This window comes from Capricornis sumatraensis, chromosome 3, assembly GCF_032405125.1.
Source record: "Capricornis sumatraensis isolate serow.1 chromosome 3, serow.2, whole genome shotgun sequence".
NCBI lineage: Eukaryota > Metazoa > Chordata > Mammalia > Artiodactyla > Bovidae > Capricornis > Capricornis sumatraensis.
The window spans coordinates 79,508,155-79,527,842 of record NC_091071.1 but is presented as its reverse complement, the minus strand read 5'-3'; the positions used below and the strand labels follow the sequence as shown (position 1 = coordinate 79,527,842).

The 19,688-nt window shown below is 32.9% G+C and overlaps 1 protein-coding gene across 1 annotated transcript in view; it reads left to right on the top strand.

The window, feature by feature from the left end:
• Positions 1–19,688, top strand: part of PSMD14 (proteasome 26S subunit, non-ATPase 14) — a 102,923-nt gene that overhangs the window by 59,694 nt on the left and 23,541 nt on the right. The window contains exons 6-8 of the mRNA XM_068968018.1: positions 1,664–1,734; positions 2,707–2,857; positions 17,356–17,463. Coding sequence (XP_068824119.1) covers positions 1,664–1,734; positions 2,707–2,857; positions 17,356–17,463 — 330 coding nt within the window. The remainder of the gene's footprint in view (positions 1–1,663; positions 1,735–2,706; positions 2,858–17,355; positions 17,464–19,688) is intronic.

The following is a 19,688-nucleotide window of genomic DNA, read 5'->3' as shown; positions in this document are numbered from 1 at the left end:
TACATTGTCTAGTCCTCATGTTTTGTTTTTATTGTTTTGAAATAGCACCCATTTAAAAATGTTCTATATATGGTGATAAATGACTTAAGCTTTTCCTATTCAAAATGTTAAGTTTAAAAAAAAACAGAAACCATGACAGACTTTAGTTCTTTTTGCCTGGGTGTGGTAATTTGTCATAGACTAACATACTGCATACTGATTGTGAAAGTCCTCTACCCATCTACCCATGGGAGTTTTTTTCTTGTGTGTTTTTTTTTCCTGTTTTGTTTAATGCATTGAGCTTATAGATAGGTGTGTATTTAGATTTTTAAAAACTGGCCAAAAGCAATAACCATTTACTGACCTTCCAAAAAAATAACACACATATTCTTCTCATCCATTTGCCTAAGAAAATATGTATATTTATCTGATGAATGTCCTTATGTCTATATCTCTTATAGTAAAAGGTTCTTAAGTTTTAATATCCTTTATTTCCTTGTAAATGTTTGTTTGATCATATAAAATAGAATATTTGATCTCTGTGTTCACTCTGTGTAGTAGAATTGGAAAGTTTCTCTTCTAGCCCAAGAGTTAGCAAACTTTTTCTGTAAAGACATATGTCTCTGTCTCATATTCTTGTTTTTTTTTTTAAACCACCCTTTAAAAATGTAAAAAAACATTCTTAGCCTGTAGGCAGCAGATTGCATACCCCTGTTCTTGAGGATGCACTCTCAATTAGAATTCAAAATACTGTTTGTTTTGGTGGGAAGAAGTGCTTATGTTAACTGGTTTGTTTAAGTAGATTAGACTTAAATTCCTGATGTTAGAGGGAAGCCTTGAGGGAGCTATAATGGCAGTAATCTATCACTGGAGAGATGATATGAATGCCTTTAATTCTTACATGTCCTAAAATTTTCTTTTGATTGAACTAGCAAAATAATGGAGCATTTAAAAGACTTGGTTACAGATTGTCTCATGTGGGAAATTTTTTGAAAATGCTTTTATATTTGAGGTAATATTTCAAATGTGTGTATTTCCTTCCAATTGCCTGATCTACCAAGAAGTCCTAATAAAAGCACTGAACTTCCTCCCCTCCCAGCTCAGCCACCCAAAAAACCAAGCAAAAACAACTCTTTAAATTGTTAAATTATTTTCCTTCCAGGGTCTTTACATACTGAAGAAAAAAAAAAAAAAAGGAAAAGACTTGAACTGTTGGTTATAACAATAGCCAAATAGTCATAGAACTTTGAATGAGATGGAAGAGACTTACTGCCTGTCAGTTATCAGAGGATGATTTTAGGAAGTATGCTTGACTAGGTAGATCTAAATAAGAAGTTATTGATTCACTAATATGGTATTTCTTTTGTGGGTGTGTATTTGTGTGTGTACACATTAGTCATGACTATAAACGCTTATAAAACATCCTAAAAATTACCTTAACTCATTAACAGCAGTTTGGTACTTGGCAATTTTTTGGTACTTGGCAATGTAAAAAGTTTTATTGATATATGGATTATAATTGAATGACATGGGTATCAAATATGGGTATCAAAATCTATTAAATTATTTTGGTATCTCCAAATGTACATAGGTTTCTTGGCAGTAGCTTTTTGTTCATTATCTTGTAATACAATTTTTTTCGTTGTTGTAGAAGCTAATCATTTTTATTTTCTTCCTAAACCAGGGCGTCAGTGTGGAGGCAGTTGATCCAGTGTTCCAAGCTAAAATGTTGGATATGTTGAAGCAGACAGGAAGGTGAATATTTCAAGTGATCATATAATGGAATAATGGGAAATATTTTCAGCAATATGTCTCAGAATTTTAGATGTTTATGAATATCATTCTTAGGGAAAAAAAAAATATGTTGTTAATGTGATAGTGTTACCTATCTAGTGTCTCTTTCCTGTAGAATCAAAGAAATTTGCCAGTCAGAAAAATGCCTCATGTTAAAATTCTCAACCATTACATAGTAAACTTGGACTGTAACTTCCCTCTGTTTAGCATATGGAGTTACTCTCTAGTCACTTATAATTGAAAGAGCTTGTATGTTCCAAAATTCAAGAGTTGCAGCTAAATAAAATTCTGAATATTGAATTATATTTGTAGTCATATCAAGTTTTACAGGGAAAGTAGAATTCAAATATTGTTCAGGTTTTTTACCCCAGATTAAATCTCTCAATAGTTGTCATTCTCTTGCTCAAATTCTTGTACTGTGGAAAAAACTTCAAAATTAATGTTAGCAAAAGGCTCAGCAGCTGGGCAGAACAGTGCAAATTGGTTTTTGACTGAGTTCCTAGTTCTCTTGCTGGTTTAATTGATATTTAATCCTTTCACAACAGTGGATCCTGGTGTCCATTGTTAAAAATGTACTCTGCCTGAAAAATTCAACTCCCAGAGCTAAGGAGTTAAAGAGTAGATATTTACTTGAATGCTGAAAGGGTAAAAACTGGCTCTGAGAAAGTGTGGTAACAAGGTGAAAAACTGAAAGCCTTATCTACCACTGCTAATGTGCATCTCTTAATGATAGCACTCCTTTGTCACACTTATTCATTTCCATGTTTTCTGGGTAATATGGTGTATGATTTCAGTGTTTCTAATGGTGTTTTTTCACACCTGTGTGTTTTTCATCTCTTCTTAATTTATACCCTGTTAGTGTGTTGTTTCTTTTCATATCATAAATGTAATACTTGGTCTATTCTGAATGGCTAAATGCCCTCTTTGTTTCAGGCCTGAGATGGTTGTTGGTTGGTATCACAGTCACCCTGGCTTTGGTTGTTGGCTTTCTGGTGTGGATATCAACACTCAGCAGAGCTTTGAAGCCTTGTCGGAGAGAGCTGTGGCAGTGGTTGTGGATCCCATTCAGAGTGTAAAAGGAAAGGTAGAGTGGATTCTGTCTTTATTAGCATCTCCTGCCACATTCTGTTTACAGATACATTAAATAAAAGTCTATTTTGTTTAAAGCTTTTCTTAATTACACACTGAAACCCTGGTCTCTTTACTTAAAAAAACAACCAAAAAACTTAGAAGTCAATAAATGTGTCTTGGTATTATTATTAGCAATTTAACTGTTTAGAGATTTGTTTCTTCTTTAATCAGTCTAATCATACGTTTTTATCTTTAAATAATTTTATTTCATAGATTTAAGAATGTTAAATCATACTGAAAACCTGCTTTTCACAATTTATTAATATTTTCATAAACATTTCTCTACCTTTTATTTTAAAATGGTAAATTTGGGATTGGCACAGTGTTTACCAAATCTAGTTAAATAGCTCCGTTTTGCAGACATTGTACAGGGCATATTCTGGAGTTGTATGTTCCAAATATTTTAGACAATGAAGACTTGTCCCAAACACTTGGTATCAACCGTTTGCATTTTTGGAGTGAGGACAGAGATGAATGATTAGATATGCTAAATGATTCTGAAAAGAGATTAACTTGCAAAGCATATTGGGTTATATTTGTTCTTGTTGAAATCTTTTGTTCTTGTTTAGTTCTTTTTTCCTTCTTTATTTTCTTTTTTCCTTCTATTTTTTGTTCGTTTGTTCTTTTCTCTTTTTTTTTCCCTTCTTTTTCTTTCTTACTAGCCCCATATGCCATTTTCCTATTTCCTGCCTCATGACAGCAGGGAGCAGCTCTATTATCACCTTCACAGAGCTGTCTGCAAATGTGAGAGGCAATTCGATTTTGCTCAACCACAGGGAGAGTGGATTAGAAAAACTACAGAACATACAGAAATTGGCTAGGTGGTTACTGCTTTAAAATACTGCTGAGGTGTCTTGTTTGAGCATGTACTTCCATTGTAGTGTAGAATAATTGTTAAAATAAAATCACAATACATTTATGGAATCCTTTTTATGCAGCTTTTACAAATAATTTTTGGAGCACTTAAAAATAAATATTATCTTGCTATCTATCAGACCTGGAGTTTGATAGTAATGCAGATTACATTTACATCTGCTCACCAGCTCAAACAAACTAAATATGGCTGTTAAAACGTGGAGCCTTTAGCTGTCATGAATTTGAAGTTGAACACTTTTTGACATTATATTACTATGATGAATAAAAATTGAGGTCTTCTCTAAATCATGATATTATTAGATGTGATTTAGCTTTTCAGAGGCAGAAACTAGCCACAAAAATAATAATAGAAACTGATACTAGGCAGATCTGAATGGATAACTTCAGAGGCTTGCTATATACCTGTATTTCAGTTTATTTACTTTCTTTTTATTAAATGTGTTGTTTTTTTAACTGATACAGATAAAAGGAATTGAAAATCCTTGAATTTTGTTAGTTTTATGAATTATAGTATGGTATAGTATTTCTTAAGTTTAATTCTCTGATAATTAAGATACCTTTAAAAAAAGTAACCCATAAGTAACTCATTTAAGTAATAATTATTTTAGAAATATAACTATCTGATTAAATTCCCTCCCCACAACTCTTACAAATTATAATTGAAACTTAAATTTAAATATAATTAGAATTCTGTTTTGTAGTTTTAGTGTGACTTTTTATGATACTTAACTCATGATAGTGGCTAGTTTGTAAAGGAAAAATATAAAGTTAAATACAGTGAAAAAAAGCATTTTCAAAAATAGAATGTAAGTAAGTGAATATGTGTTTTGGTTATCGTTTATAGTATTTTAACTGGCAGTTTTAGTTTCCAGACCTAGTTTAGGTATTATATAATAGTGGAGTTTGCAGTGTTTGTTTCTAATTAAGCATGATTCATGTTAAAAGAGTGCATTCATTAAAAAATACACTTGTATCACATGACAGTTATAATGTGGTAAAATGTAGTATTTTAAAATATATATCAAAAACTATGGAATTACATGTATCACTGTCTAGTTTTATACATCTTGAAAAAATATTTTTGGAAAAAAATTAGTATAAGCATCTATCATTGATTGACCTCACTTATTGTACCTAACATACATATTCATGCAATTATATTACCTCAAATAAGGATCTAGTTCTTTGTCAATAATTTAACTTCATTTATAAGGTACCTGAGTTTGGTTATCATTTATAGTTCTCTCAATGTCTCAAAACTATGAATTAAATTAAGTTTTAGTAAATCCATGGCCAGAGTGTTCTAGTTAAATCATTAAATTTAAGAGTATAAACTTTTAAAAGAAAAGAATAATAACATAGGACTCGCCCTTCCCAATCTCTGTACATGATTTAGCAAAGCTGTTAAAATGATCAGATCAAGAGTTAAAAAATGACAGTCTATGTATAAATGATTTAAGTTGGGTCTCTGTTCTTTTAATACTTCTTTCCTGTATATTTTTATCTTTTCATTTTTGTAAGTCCTAGTATTATCCGCCTGAATTTGAGTGATTAGGATTCTTTCTTTGTAATCTCAATCCATAAAGTTTGATTTCCTTTTATTATTTCACTTTTTTCCTTGACTTGACTCTATATGAATTTCTTGCTGTGTGCCAGGTATTGTGGTAATAACTATATGAACTTAACTCATTTGTTCTTTTTGGTAATTCTGGAAATAGACTCTATTATTCTGTTTGTCAATAAGAGTAAAAAAATTTATAGTCAGAGAGATCACTTTGTCCCAAATCATCCTATTATGTAATAAGCAGCAGAATAAGAATAAGAATAAGAATCTAGGTCTATAAAAGTAAAGAACTCAAGCTGTTTACTGACTCTTTAATATGAACAATGCAATTAGAATCACTTGGAAATGGAAAATTAGTACCAAAGTCATTGCAGGGCCTTTTCTTAACTTACATTGGTAGATGTCATTCTCTTCAGCATAAGTCAGAGGAAGGAACTGTACATTTTCTCAGAGTTCTCAATAGTTCTATGTGCTGTTTTTAGTAGATATTATATATTAATTTATTTTCTGATATAGTATTTTTCTATTAATTAAAAACAATTTAGGCAGACTCATGTCTGTCAGCTTTTGTGACATCCCTAACCAGCATAAACAATAAAATGTACTATATGATAAATAATCCATATGTCTGTATATTATATAAGCCTATAAGTATTTTAAAATGATACAGGTGAAAAATCAGTGATAATAACATTTGTAATTTAAATAGAGTTTAAGCTTATAGCAATTACCAGTGAGTTCCTCTCTAAATTTACCAGCGAAATAGCTTTTAGGATTCTCTTTTAGTTTACTTATCATGAAAACACATATGAAAATGTTTTAAACTTCAGTTTTCAAGAGGCATGGTGGCAGCCTCTTGCTTAATGTTTTGTTATCCTGTATATTCAGCCCACAACTGGACTCGATCCAGCGATGAATTTAGAAGTAAATTCAGCTTGTAATATGACTATACTTCTTCATTAGGGCAAAAGAACAGTCACTTTGTGCAAAGTCAAAACTAGACTACAACTATTACTTTTTTTGAGAATTAATTTTCTTGACAGGATTCTTGTCAATAAAATGTTCAGATGTTACCTGTTGACTCCAAACAATCTTTGTATCTATTCTCTATTTTGAAAGCATATTAAAAAAAAAATCACTGAAACCCCTTTATCCCAAATAAATCTTCACACTGGCTGGACTTTCTTGAAGATTTTTTGTTTTCTTTGATTGGAAATATCCAATGGGCTTCTGAAAATGTGCTGTTTATCTGGTTTCAGATCAACTCATTATCAGATACTTCTTAACTGTACCTGATATGCTTATTTGCTAATGATTTTGGGGTATGAAATAAAAAATGGTCTTAGCCTCTTTGAGAAGTCATACATGTTTAGTGTCACTAGTGCGTCAGGTAACATTCTGCCAATTATATGCTGGTAATCCTACACTGCATACTGATATAATACAAACTAACTATACTATACAGGTTTGGTTCTGTAACTAAGTATTGAATTAGTTGCTAGTAACAAATAATTCAACCAATACTTACTTAGAAACTTTTATGTGTTGACATGCAATGAAGTAGTACTTGTGTAGCAAACATAGTAAATGCAGATTAAATTAAATGTAATCATCAGAAATCAGTGTAAGCTGCACAGAGTAGATGAAGCTTGGACCAAGTTTTAAGGATGTTACTTAGAAAAAAGGAGCTTATACTTTATGAGGAAAATGTAGAAATGATACCATTCAAAGTGGTTCTTTTGTTCATTCTTTTTTCACAGGTATATTAGAATATAAAATGAGTAGTTATTGTTGTTGTTTTTTAATCAGTGTTTTACAAAAAAGGTAGGGCTTTGAAGAGTAGAAACAGACAAAGGAGGAAAGAATTAGGAAATGAATAATAGCTTACTTTTTATTTTCAGATATCTAGAAGGTTATGTCTTTTTCAAGGTAAGGGGGGAAATAGTTTACTTATCCAAGAAATTTTCTATTAGTTTAAAGATGGTAGAGATTTTAAACTATTCAGTAATAGTTTTGTTTTAGCACTTTTTTTTATTAAAAATTATATTTCATAAAGGCTGAGAATAAGTAAAGAACGCAGGCTTTGGGGTCAAGTCTGCATTAGAATCCAGTTTTTAACTCTTCTTTACAGCATGACCTTGAGTAAGTTATCTAATATTCTTGCGCTTCAGTTTTCTCATCTGTAAAACAAGGATTTTAGTAACTATCTCATGGTGTTATGAATATTGTAAAGTGATATATATATTCTGTGCACATGCATGTTGAAGATGTGCAATAAACTTCACTATTCTAAAGATTAAAATAATTGATACTTAAAAGGAAAAATGACTCTCATGTTTTTAAAAATAGAATCTGAATATTTTTGAAAAATTTAAGAATAAGTGTATAAATTAATTACTAATTTGCTCACTTTAGGAAGGTGAAGGTAACAGCTACAAAAGAAATGAAAAAGTTCCCTTTTTATATTTTGTACTCTCAGACTAATTTAGGAATAGTCATCTGATTCAGCTGATTTTTTTATTGGACACTTATTGTTTTTCCAGCATGTTTCTCTGGGGCATGCTGATGAAAAAGAATGTGAATATATTATGTTAAAATTCTGGCCTTTAAGATAATTGATGTAATTAAAATCATTTTGTGTTTTATTCATCTGTCTTTGGGCTTCCCCAGTGGCTCAGTGGTAAAGAATTTGCCTGTAGGGCAGGAGCTGCAGGAGATGGGGTTCGGTCCCTCAGTTGAGAAGGTCTCCTGGAGGAGGGCATGGCAGCCCACTCCAGTATTCTTGCCTGGAGAATCCAGGGACAACAGAGCCTGGTGGGTACAGTCTGTAGGGTCGCAAAGAGTCAAACACAACTGAAACGACTTCACACACACACACACACACACACACACACACACATCTAAATATTGTCTCCCCCACAAGACACACGCACATGCACACACATCTAAATATTGTCTCCACCACAAGACACACGCACGCACAAACACATATCTAAATATTGTCTCCCCACAAGACACACACACACACACACACACACCTAAATATTGTCTCCCCACAAGACACACACACACACCTAAATATTGTCTCCCCCACAAGACACACACACACACACACACATCTGAATATTGTCTCCCCACAAGACACACACACACACACACACACACACATCTAAATATTGTCTCCCCCACAAGACACACGCATGCACAAACACATATCTAAATATTGTCTCCTCCACAAGACACACACACACATATATCTAAATATTGTCTCCCCCACAAGATTGGAGCTTCTTTTAAGGGAGAAATTTTTCCTTATCCTGAAATTCATGCAGTGTCTGTAAAAAATAGTTTTTTTCATAAGTGGTTATAAAATAAAATCAAGGAATGAGTGTGTCAGTGGTCAGTTATTACCAGTTCTGACTTAACATGTAAGAAAACTGCAGCTAATTTTGTGAGGTTTAGTAAGTAATTTGTGTATGTTAGTGATGATAGAGTCTTATTTTAAATGAGTGAAACATGAGATTGACAAGGTCAGTGAGCCAGTGTTTCATAGACATTAGCCTTGATAAATCTGAATTTTGTGTAATCAGAGCTAGAGTTTGAGTTTGTCATGTCATTTGTCTTTTAAAGCTAGTGGAATATATTTAGCTACTATTCATAAGATTTTCTTTTCATCAGTATCCCATAAAAGTTAATTTAAGGGCTGAATAGTCCTTATCTCGAATTTTGTATACACACACACCTTTTCTTTGCCTAGTTTTCCAGGCTGAGAGAGAAAAATAGAAAATAGGACACATAAAAATTCTATTTCTATTCCTAATATAGCTTTGTGAGCATACTCATCCAACTCTTGGGACAAGTTTAGTTTCTATGTTATCTTTTGTTTGTGCCCTGTTTTTCACTCTTAGTATCAATTTGAAGTTTTATAACATTCAGATATAATCTGTGAGGATGTCTAAGAAAATATTTTTGGTGTTAATGTGCATATACTATTCCTGCTAGACTTAGTAGTTTAGAACACTAATTTATCTATATAATCAGAAATTGTCAGCTAAGAATGTTAAAGCAATTTTATGTTTAAAATTCTAAGTATAAATCTGATATACAACTAACAGTTCTTAAGTGTCATTCTTTTAATTTCAAACTTCTCTATTAATAATACAATTTGTGGGCAAATTTATTGTTGTTTAGTAATTTCTATGCATTTGAGTGATAGAAATCTGCTTCAAATTGGTTTGAATTCAACTGTTGCTGTAAAGATGTAGGAAAACCTTTAAAACAATGTCCCATTACCTATAAAAATATTATTTATTGACTCTTTTGCCTCTTGAATACTTTTCTGTCTTCAATCTAATGAACCCTGGTCATTCATTCAGCAGACATTTATCGATCATACTGTGTGTGCCAGGCATGCAGTGGACACACAGGGCACTAAGATCTACTCCCTGTTTTAATGCCAGTGTTGTACCGGAAAATGGAACCTGTAACTTTATATAAAAGGTCTTTTCATAGCCCGTATATATTAGTTGCTTAAGATCATACTCAAATGATTTGACATTAATCCTTGGTAATTGTGAGGATGTTTCTGAGCCTAGTACTTAAGTTTGTCTGCTTTAGCCTGTTGTTATCTCTGTAATTTCCTCAGGAGGGTAGAATTGACTATGGTTGTAGATTTTCTTGTAAGTCATAGTTGATCATTATTCTAATAATAATCAGAGGTTTTTCTTAGACTACTAGTAAGCTTTTCAATTAATGCCTGCTGCCACTTTTTATATGCCAAGTAACTTTTCTATATGCAGTTTTTATTCCTAATTAAACACAAATCAAAGGGGAAAGAAGGGACTTTCCTGGTGGTCTAGTGATTAAAACTCAATGCTTCCATTGCAGGGTGCCATGCAGTGTGGCCAAAAACAAACAAACAAACAAATAAAACAACCAAAAAACCAAAAACCAAAAATGTTTTCTTCGAGCTTTTCAGTTTAATAGATAATCTATTAAATCTTTTCTGTAGTGTATGTATTAGGGGTCCCAAGTACTCTGCTGGGGAATGGATATTTGGTGGCACATAAGACACAAACCTTGCTGGGATGTAACTGAATCTAAGAGTGGTCTTTTTTTTTGCTTTTGTGTTAGGATAACTGTTCCATCAGATAACGTGGTGATGAAAACTACTGGCTTTGGCATCCTGTGTATGTACAGATGATAGTGGTGTCACTTACTGGTTGTCATCTCATTTAATTTATTCAAGTCCTTGGAGCCTCAGTTTCCTTATCCATAAATTAAGAATATTAATACCTACCTCTTGGTTGTTGAGTATTAGTGTAATTTCTATGCAATATTTAATTAATAAGCCCAGTAAAAATATATAAAAAGGTACATACCAAAGTAATTGAGCTTTACATTTTTTTCCCCTATGAAAATGACTGTGCCTTTTGAGAAATGGCAGTTTGAAGGATATATTTGTATTTTTTTTTGGAAGGTGATGTTAAAGCACAAGAAATGTATGTAAATCCTTTATTTCCCTTTACCCTTCCCTGCTACCTTTCTAACGTGAGTGAGCCCTAGCTTTTAGTCCCTGGAGCCTTTTATTCCTTTACTTTATGTGGAACTGTCAATAAACATACTAACTGTGTTGTTTTCTTTTGTCTACTAAACAGGAGTCTGAAGTCACTTGTCTTTTTTGTGTTGACTGTCAGGGTAGCCACTGACAGATTTGATAATGTTAAGTTCATTACCCAACCAGTGACCCAGGGATGCTGGTCTCTTGTAGCTCATTAATAGTCCCTGAGGAATTCAGTTTTTAAGTTCACTGTTTATTAGTCACCTCTAATTCTAGAAATACCTATCATAGAGGAATACCAAAATTCTAGGCATATTCTCTTTAAAAAAAAAAAATCAGTATAGCTGTTACATTTTTTATTTTATTTAGAAATTTTCCTAGGGGGAATATGTCTTAAACTTTAAGACTGTACTGCAGTATCAATATTCTGCTTAGTTTACTGTGTCAGTTTGACTGCTCCAAGAATCAAATGCCAAAATAGGATTTGGTCTATGCAAGAGATTTATTTGGGGAAGCACCTTTAATGGATAAAGGGGAGACTCTTCAGACAGCAGTACAAGTCTGACTGTGTGGATGGAGAAAGGGAAGGTAGGATTGAGTAAGAAGACCCTCATACTGCAGTATATTCCTAAGAAAGTTTCAGCCAGGCTGTTGGGGAGTCCTTGGGACTGTTGTCCTTCAGAAGAACCCCTTATGTGGTAGGAATGGCTATGTTTGTAGTACCCTTGGTGTGCCCAGTCATTGACTGGGAATAGCCCTAGGGAGATGTGTCCTGGGGAAGCCCCAGAGGATCCAAAAGTGTAGCATCTGAAGTCTGTGAGTCAGCTATGTCTGCAGTAGGTTCTACTGAAAGGAGATCCAAGCTGGGCAAGTCCATGACTGCTACAGTTAGTAACACTAAGAACCACAGTGGTGGAAGTGAAAGTGAAGTCGCTCAGTCGTGTCTGACTCTTTGCGACCCTGTGGACTGAAGTCCACCAGGCTCCTCTGTCCATGGGATTCTCCAGGCAAGAGTACTGGAGTGGGTTGCCATTTCCTTCTCCAGGGGATCTTCCCGACCCAGGGATCAAAGCCGGGTCTCCCACATTGGAGGCGGATGCTTTAACCCTTTGAGCCACCAGGGAAGCACACAAATACTGTTTTATTTAATTTTATCATCAAATGGTATCATTCATGAGCATATGGTGACATTGAAGTCAAGTAGCAGTTAACTTAGCTAACTTAACTCACAGGTGATAGAACCAGAATTCTAACTTAGGCAGGATTGTGACTCCACAGAGTGTCTTAAGCATTTAAATACCTATACCATACTGAGTACAGGCATAGACTATAAAAATTCTGCTAAACTTTATTTCGTGACTTAACTATATTCTTTTTAGAAAGTTTCATGAATCTAAAAATGTCTAATTACCTTTCACCATACTAGTTTCCAGAGATCGATTTGTTTTCATTAAAGTATATATATTCAGAGCTGTGGCTTTACTGTTTGAATTTTGATGCATGTCTTCACTTGTCAAAAAAAAGTACATTATGCTAGTTACACTCCATCCCCCTTTTCTCCCAATATATTGAAGTTGTACTACAAATCTCTAGCTACAATAAGCAATTCTCCAAGGATGAAGAAAGAAAATGTACATACACACAGGAATTTCTTTTCCAGAACTAAAATTGACGTTTTATAAATAATTTCCGTGTTGCAAAGTTGAGACTAAGAAATCACAGCAATTCAGTGATATGCATTTGGCATGAGTCAGTTTTAGTTCTTAGTGCTTTTCATTGGAAATGGCATAAAAAGTAAGATTTCTTTGAATTTTTTATGCTGTGGGCTTACAGGAGACATAAGATGTGTTTCTCTTGTAGATGTCTGGCAGTGCATGGCAGCAGAAGTAACGAAATGGTCACAAACCCCAGCAGTACTTCCCAGTCACATGCATCCTTAATTTTTAAAGAATCTAGAAACAACCTAAGCAGTTGATAACAGGTCATTTCTAGGTGATAAAGGATATTTGATGTGGGGTGTTGCTTTTCTTTCCACACCTAGCATTTTTATAGCCATTTAGAGACCTACTTCACATGGTGGTGGGTTTATATGTGTTTAAATATGTAACCTAACTGATAATTGAATTGTAACTCTTCTCTTTTCTTGATGTTTGACATTGATTTTGAGGTCTGAATTTTTTTTTTCAAGCTTTTTTTCCCCTGGCTCATTTTATATATAAACACTTCCCATAGTCATTGACTTCAAAATAAGGGCAGTTGGGAATGCCAAATGCAGCTACTGTTGAAAAAACAAGAGAGAAGGAGAGAAATTGTGAATTATAGTATCTACTGCCAGAAGTACTTATGCATTTTTCTTTCAGACACCTTTGTATTAAATTAATTTTACAAGCTTTACTTAAAAAATAGTCTCCTTTGAATGTAAAAATTGGGAAACTATAGATTGGTGCTTTAGAAATTTAGTCTTTCAGTGACCTAGTAGTTGATATGAAAACGTGAATTTAAAAATAAATAGCATATTGGCTAAACTGTACTATACTCATGAAAGAAGCCAGAAAATTATGGATTAAACTGAATCTGAAAATAATTATAGTTTTGTATCCTAAACCAGATTCGTTTTAAAAATGAAATGATAGGTCCTTGACCCTTGGGTGTGCTTGGAATAATATGGAACACAGTATTGTTTTTAAAACTATTTTGCTTTTATAAGCTAAGACAGATGTACAAAAAAGATGCAGTTTTTATTTTGTATTGGCAGCTTCCAAATATTTAGTGTCTATTTCCAAGAGTTGCAATTAGTAAAGCTACCATGGTACTGAAATCTGCACATCCCACAAGCTAATTATATTTGCAAGGTCAGAGTGAATACATATTTTCAGAAAAATAAAGGGTTATATAAATATGTGTCTTCTACTTGGCTGTTATATCACAGTTTGTTGATCTGGAGTATAATGTGTACAATTCACAAATTTGTCTGATAACAGAAAGTGGTGTGTGATTGTGTTTATTTTACTAACCAGTATATTCACAGCAATCACTTCCAAATATCTCTCCAGTAAAGATGTGTTAATTACAAAACAGACAAGGTCTTCTATTATATTAAAGCTACTAACAAGAAGACAGCAGGAATCACACATGTAAATAGCATCATCAACCCCTATTTTAGTCCTCTGTTTTGATCTGTGAGTTGCGCATAGACCAAAGGTGCTATTAAAGACTGAGTGTATGAAATAGGCAGCATTATATGAACAAAATTTATTCAACAAGAAAACAGACCTTTAACATGAATTTAACAAGCCTGAGAAATTATAAACTATCATATGCTGCAGATTCATGCAGTGATAATAAACAAAAAAGGAAAGTAAGAGGTTTCCCTAAGCTAGCCAAACTGCTAATGGTTTTGTTATAAGCTGTCTACTGTTGCAGTGACCTCTGAAAAGTCTCAAGGCACTTGTACCAGAAAAAATTAAGTGGTCAGGCTGGTTAACAGAGATTCAACGTGGTGCGTAGGACTGTAGCACGGAAAGGAGTTATAAAAGTCTAGCCTCATATTCCTGAAAATATTTGTCATACTTTAGGTTGGAAGTTTTTGTTGGTACATATTAAGGAGAGAGTTTTTTGGGCAAAGTTTTTTGGCTAAATTACTTTTTGGATTTATAAGCTTATGATATAGGCTGAACTGGTTTAATGTATATATGCATTAAAAGATACCATTCAGAAAAATCACATAGCTCGAAAAAATGGATTTTGCCCCTGCCCCCCTCCCATACCTTAATTAATCCTAGGGGGTTCTTTGTTCAGTATATTGTATCTAAGATTTCCATCCTCATCCATGGAGTGACCACTTTGCTGTCATTCTGTTGCATCATGCTGTAAATACATAAACATGGAGAAGTGCCTTCAGCTTGTACACACCTCCAAGTGCTCACTAGGGCTTTTTCTTGAATCTTAGTGTGGCATAATTAACACCTTCTGCACCCATTGCTCATTAGTGCACTGGACATTAATGAGTCTATTTTGATAGTTGTTCTGAAGGAGAAAGTTACTTATTTTCACAGTGCAAAAAGCAATTATAAAATTGTATAGAAATTAAAATGTAGACTATATTGCCATATTTATATTTTTATTGCATGCTAAATCTAATTTTAGTCTGCAGGTTGTTGAACATGTTAGTTTCCTTAAGACAGTTGCTATAGTGATGGACGCAAATTCCTTTGATCTTGGTGTAGTTATTCATTTTCTATTTGCTATCATATTGTCAGTCAGAAATTGTCAGTCTAAGCTTTTAATTTCACATAGGTTGGAACAGCATATTAAATTCTTGAATTTTTCTCTTAATTTTAAAAAGAATTAAAAAATTTAAATTTGTTTGTTTTAAACTGGTCACAATATCTATTTAACTGATATTTCCATTTCCTTCTTATGAAGTTTCATACCTGTTTATAATATTCCAGAGAAATATTAGAGACTTTTTCCTGTAAAATAGCTGGTTTGCTGCTTTGGTTTGAAGGCATTCTACATAAAAATACATCTTGTGATATATAATGAAATTTTCATAGTTTTGTAGGAGTGTTCTTTTTCTGTAAGTTGTACTGAAATCTATTTGGAATCAAACTATTTTAAAAAACAATTGGACCAAAGTGATGCTTTGCTCTTAAACATTTATTGCTGTTGGTTAGGGAATCAATTCTTAATTTTATATTTATTTAAGTTGTACTTCTGTCTATCAGAATAGTCTCTTTTCCCCTTCTTTGGCCTGAATTTTATCTTATTTTTATGTGCTTTTTAGTAGAAAATGTTAGAAAATTTTACTTTGATATGTTTTTAAACAACTGTCTGATAATATCTGATTAAAGCATGTTTGATAGTAGTACATATTTTTATTATTGCTTTATGAAAAATATGAAAAAAAAAGTGTAAGCAAGAGATGTAATCCTAGGTCATATTTATTTATACATAAATGTGAAAATTAAGACTGAATTACAGTTATTGTATAAAAAGAAAAAAGTTTTCACAAACTTTTAAATCATGCATGTTCTGGGGATACTTGGTTTTATTTTAAGGCAAGAAGAATCTTTGGGGAAATTCAAACTGTTAGAAATAAAAGCAAAAGGCAAGGTTGATTATTTATTTATTTATTTATCTGGCTGCTGGAATAGACAGAGGCCTTAGATTGTGTCACTTGTCATAGTGCTTTGATCTGTTTGTGTACTTTCATACCTTCATGGCAGCTTTTTAGAAAGAGTGACTCTTTCTTTCAGTCTTGTTCTTGGCGTATAGCATTTAGTAATATACTTCCTTGATGTTTCAGACTTTATTACATTCCAATTGACTTATTTTGGAATTTTTTTTTTTTTTTTTTACTTAGTATCCTCAAACAATAATTATACAAATGAGAAACAGTCTAGTTGACAGCAACTTTTGAAACACTGATAAATCTCTTTGAAAGGCAAACCTAGAAATATTATTGTATCCTGCTTTAAGATATTTTTATATGAAGAATGTATTGAGTTTTTTCTCTAGGTGATTGATTTACATTCTCTAAAAGAGACATGTGTCTTGAGATCCCAGGTTCTTTGCATAAAACTTAACAACATTTAAAACCTTTAACAAGTTCTTTCAAATCCATGATAATGAACAGAGAAAAGCATTCAGATAATAGGTGATTCTTGTTAAATCTCTTACTATATAAGAGCTAATTGATGATTTGTATCATAAAAAGATTTGAAGTTTTTCTCTACAAAAATATTGAATACACCCAGCAAAAAGAGAATACCTATCATTATTTGTTTACTTTGAACTTAGAACTGTATCATTCTATACCATGTTCCTAACTTAAAGCGTAGATGACCTTGGTTTTCTTGTATTGTGCCTCTTATTCTTGAGAGTGGTTTGGACATTTAAGGCCATCAGACAAGGTATAAAGTTTTTTATAGTCATAAGAAGTAAAAGGTATCTGACTAGAAGAGAATACGTGGAGTGACTGCCTTGCTGGTTGTAATTTTGTTGTCATTTCAAGTATTGTGATAGTATAATTGATGTGACAGGGCTGGGCTTTAGATGTGGTCCCTTAGCTTGTGCTCACTTTCAGTTTTAGTTTCTCTTTGTCATTCATTTTGATTAGGTAAAATTTAGGTGACAGACATGCACACCAATGAGGGCTGTTTGGTGTAAGTTTAGTAATGACGTGTTTCAATAATAAAGATGCAAAGTTAATATTTTCCTTTACTGCTTCATGAAAATTGCAATAATTGGTGTCACCTTACATTACAAGATAGAGGGTGGTGTGCTGATGGCACAGTCAGCAGGGGTTCTTTTTTATTAATATTATAATTAAATGATTTTCTGGAAATAGGCCAGAAACAGATGCAAGTTGATCATGCCTTGTCCACTGTTGCTTGACATCATCACTTGCTTTTTAAAAAAGAAATGACCTGACACCTTGTTTTTACAGGTTGTTATTGATGCCTTCAGATTGATCAATGCCAATATGATGGTCTTAGGACATGAACCAAGACAAACAACCTCAAATCTGGGTCACCTAAACAAGCCGTCTATTCAGGTAATGCCTGTATTTGATTATATGTTAAAACTGCTTTACATGTTAAAAGCCTGTTATAAATGACCAGTTTATGATCCAATACTTAGTCTTTTAATTTGTTTTGCAATTAATTTTTCTTGTGCTTTAAAAGGAGATTATGAAAATAGTTTTGCAAAAGTTAGATTTGTTGTACGTGAGTCTGCTTGTAGTGATGTCTTTAAACTTCGCTAACAGTTTGAGGACATCCTTTTGGGGGGCATAGTAGATCCTTAATCTTGAGAGTACCTTATAGTTTTGTTGGTTAACAATGTAGTAAAGGACTGATAGTGGTTTAAGTGGAGTGTGTTAGGTATCATAGTATCATTATTGTTTGGTTAGTAGACTTTTAGTACCTAATGGTAAATTGCTGTATACTTTAAGGGGTTCCCAGAAGCAGTTCCTAAATAGTACTTAAATATTTCTTTTTAAAATTTATTTTGCTTAATCCCTTCTTTTAAAACAGTTCATACATGACACAGCTACATATTGCTTTCGATTAGTTTGTATCTTGTTCTTTCTAGTAATGTCAGGCACATTATTAAAGTTATGTAGACACTTAATATCCTCCTGAGTGATTAGTGTTTTCTTTGTATCGTTCACATACCTCATTGTTTTTACACAAATCTTTATTGTCTGCAAAAATTATTTTAATATGTTTTTAAATGCACCACAACCTGTGTCTGTATAGTTAATTGCTTCTCTGAAGATTAATTAAAAGGACAGGAATGCCATGTTTGGTTAAATAGAACACACAGGACAGAGGCATTATAGTAGCTATTGCTGCTCTGCTTCTGAAACCTTGCTCTGTCCTGTGGTTGTCTTTAGGGAGTTGTGGCTTTGACAGTTAGCCATGGTTAAGCTTGGCTATACTTTGATAACTTTATACTTTCAGATGCGTAGTTTTTCAGCAATCACTCATCTGAAGCCTTCATCAAAGTGAAAAAATTTTTTTCCCAAAGGATTGAGGTGTGTTGCTTTTGAAAAAATTATTTCAGACATCAGAGAAAACTACAAAGTACAATGAGTATGAAGTAAGCTACTAGCGCTTTTGATTGGGTACAGACAAGCCCATGCTTGCATGTTCCAAGAGAATATATTACTGGACCAGTTTAGCTTGTGATAATGACCTTTCTTGTAAACCCCCATAGCATCATACTGTTTCATTATTTTTTTGCAAAAGGTTAAGTAGCATCTCACAGTCTAAGATCATTGTGATTACTGCATGGTGTGTTTCTGCCAGAAGTTTCTACTAATTGCAAGTCAACAGCCACCTGTTGCAGATACTGTCTTTTAAATTTAAATACTGCTGTTTAACCTTAAAAATTGAGTGTAATTAAATAATTAAAGTCTGGTTCTTTTTGCATCAGTCCAGTTTGTATTTTTTACCTGATAAACTGTAATTTAAGATGAACCTTGTGAAGCTTTCCAAACTGAAGTTAAAGGGACCTGTGTATATAACAGCTATAGCATCATTGTTTTTCATTTCTTCTTAGCTTGTTTTGCCTTCCAATTAAAATCTGTAAATATATTTATTTCACAGTTTATATAGTGCCCATCAGGAAGATATCTATCTGAATGCTTTGCAGTTTTGAGACAATTCCAGTACTAAAACACTCAAATGGGGTCAAGCGAAAAACTGACAGAACAAGGGCACACCTTAATACAACTTCTTAGTTTTCTAAGACAAGGTAGAAAGAAAGCAGCCTAGAAGAACTTGAAGTGAATGGTGTTATTCATAATAGAATTTTAAGATGTGTTGGCAGAATCTGTACCTCAGGGATCAGAAACCTTTCAGAAAGGCTATGCCTCTTATTTTGGAGGAAAATTAGTTTGTGTTTAGAGGGATCTTATTCCTAAACCAACTTACAAGTAGTAGGAATAGGTCCATCAGCCCTCATGCTGGTGTTTGCTAATGCTTTGCTGATTTTTTTTACTATAATATTAGGGTTATATTGTAAACTACTATTTAATATATTGAGGAAAGTTTAAAATACTTTAAGGTAAAGATGATAAAATCACATATACAAGTTCTCCTCTTTGAAAAAATATATATTAAAAACTGTGTGTGTGTATTTACACCACAATGTTAATATTGATTGCCTTTGGGTAATAGGATTATGGATTTTTTTCTTGTTTTTCCTTCTCTTTATTTCTTAAACTTTTTGCAGTGAAACATACTGCTTTTAGAAGATGTTACTTTTAAGCAC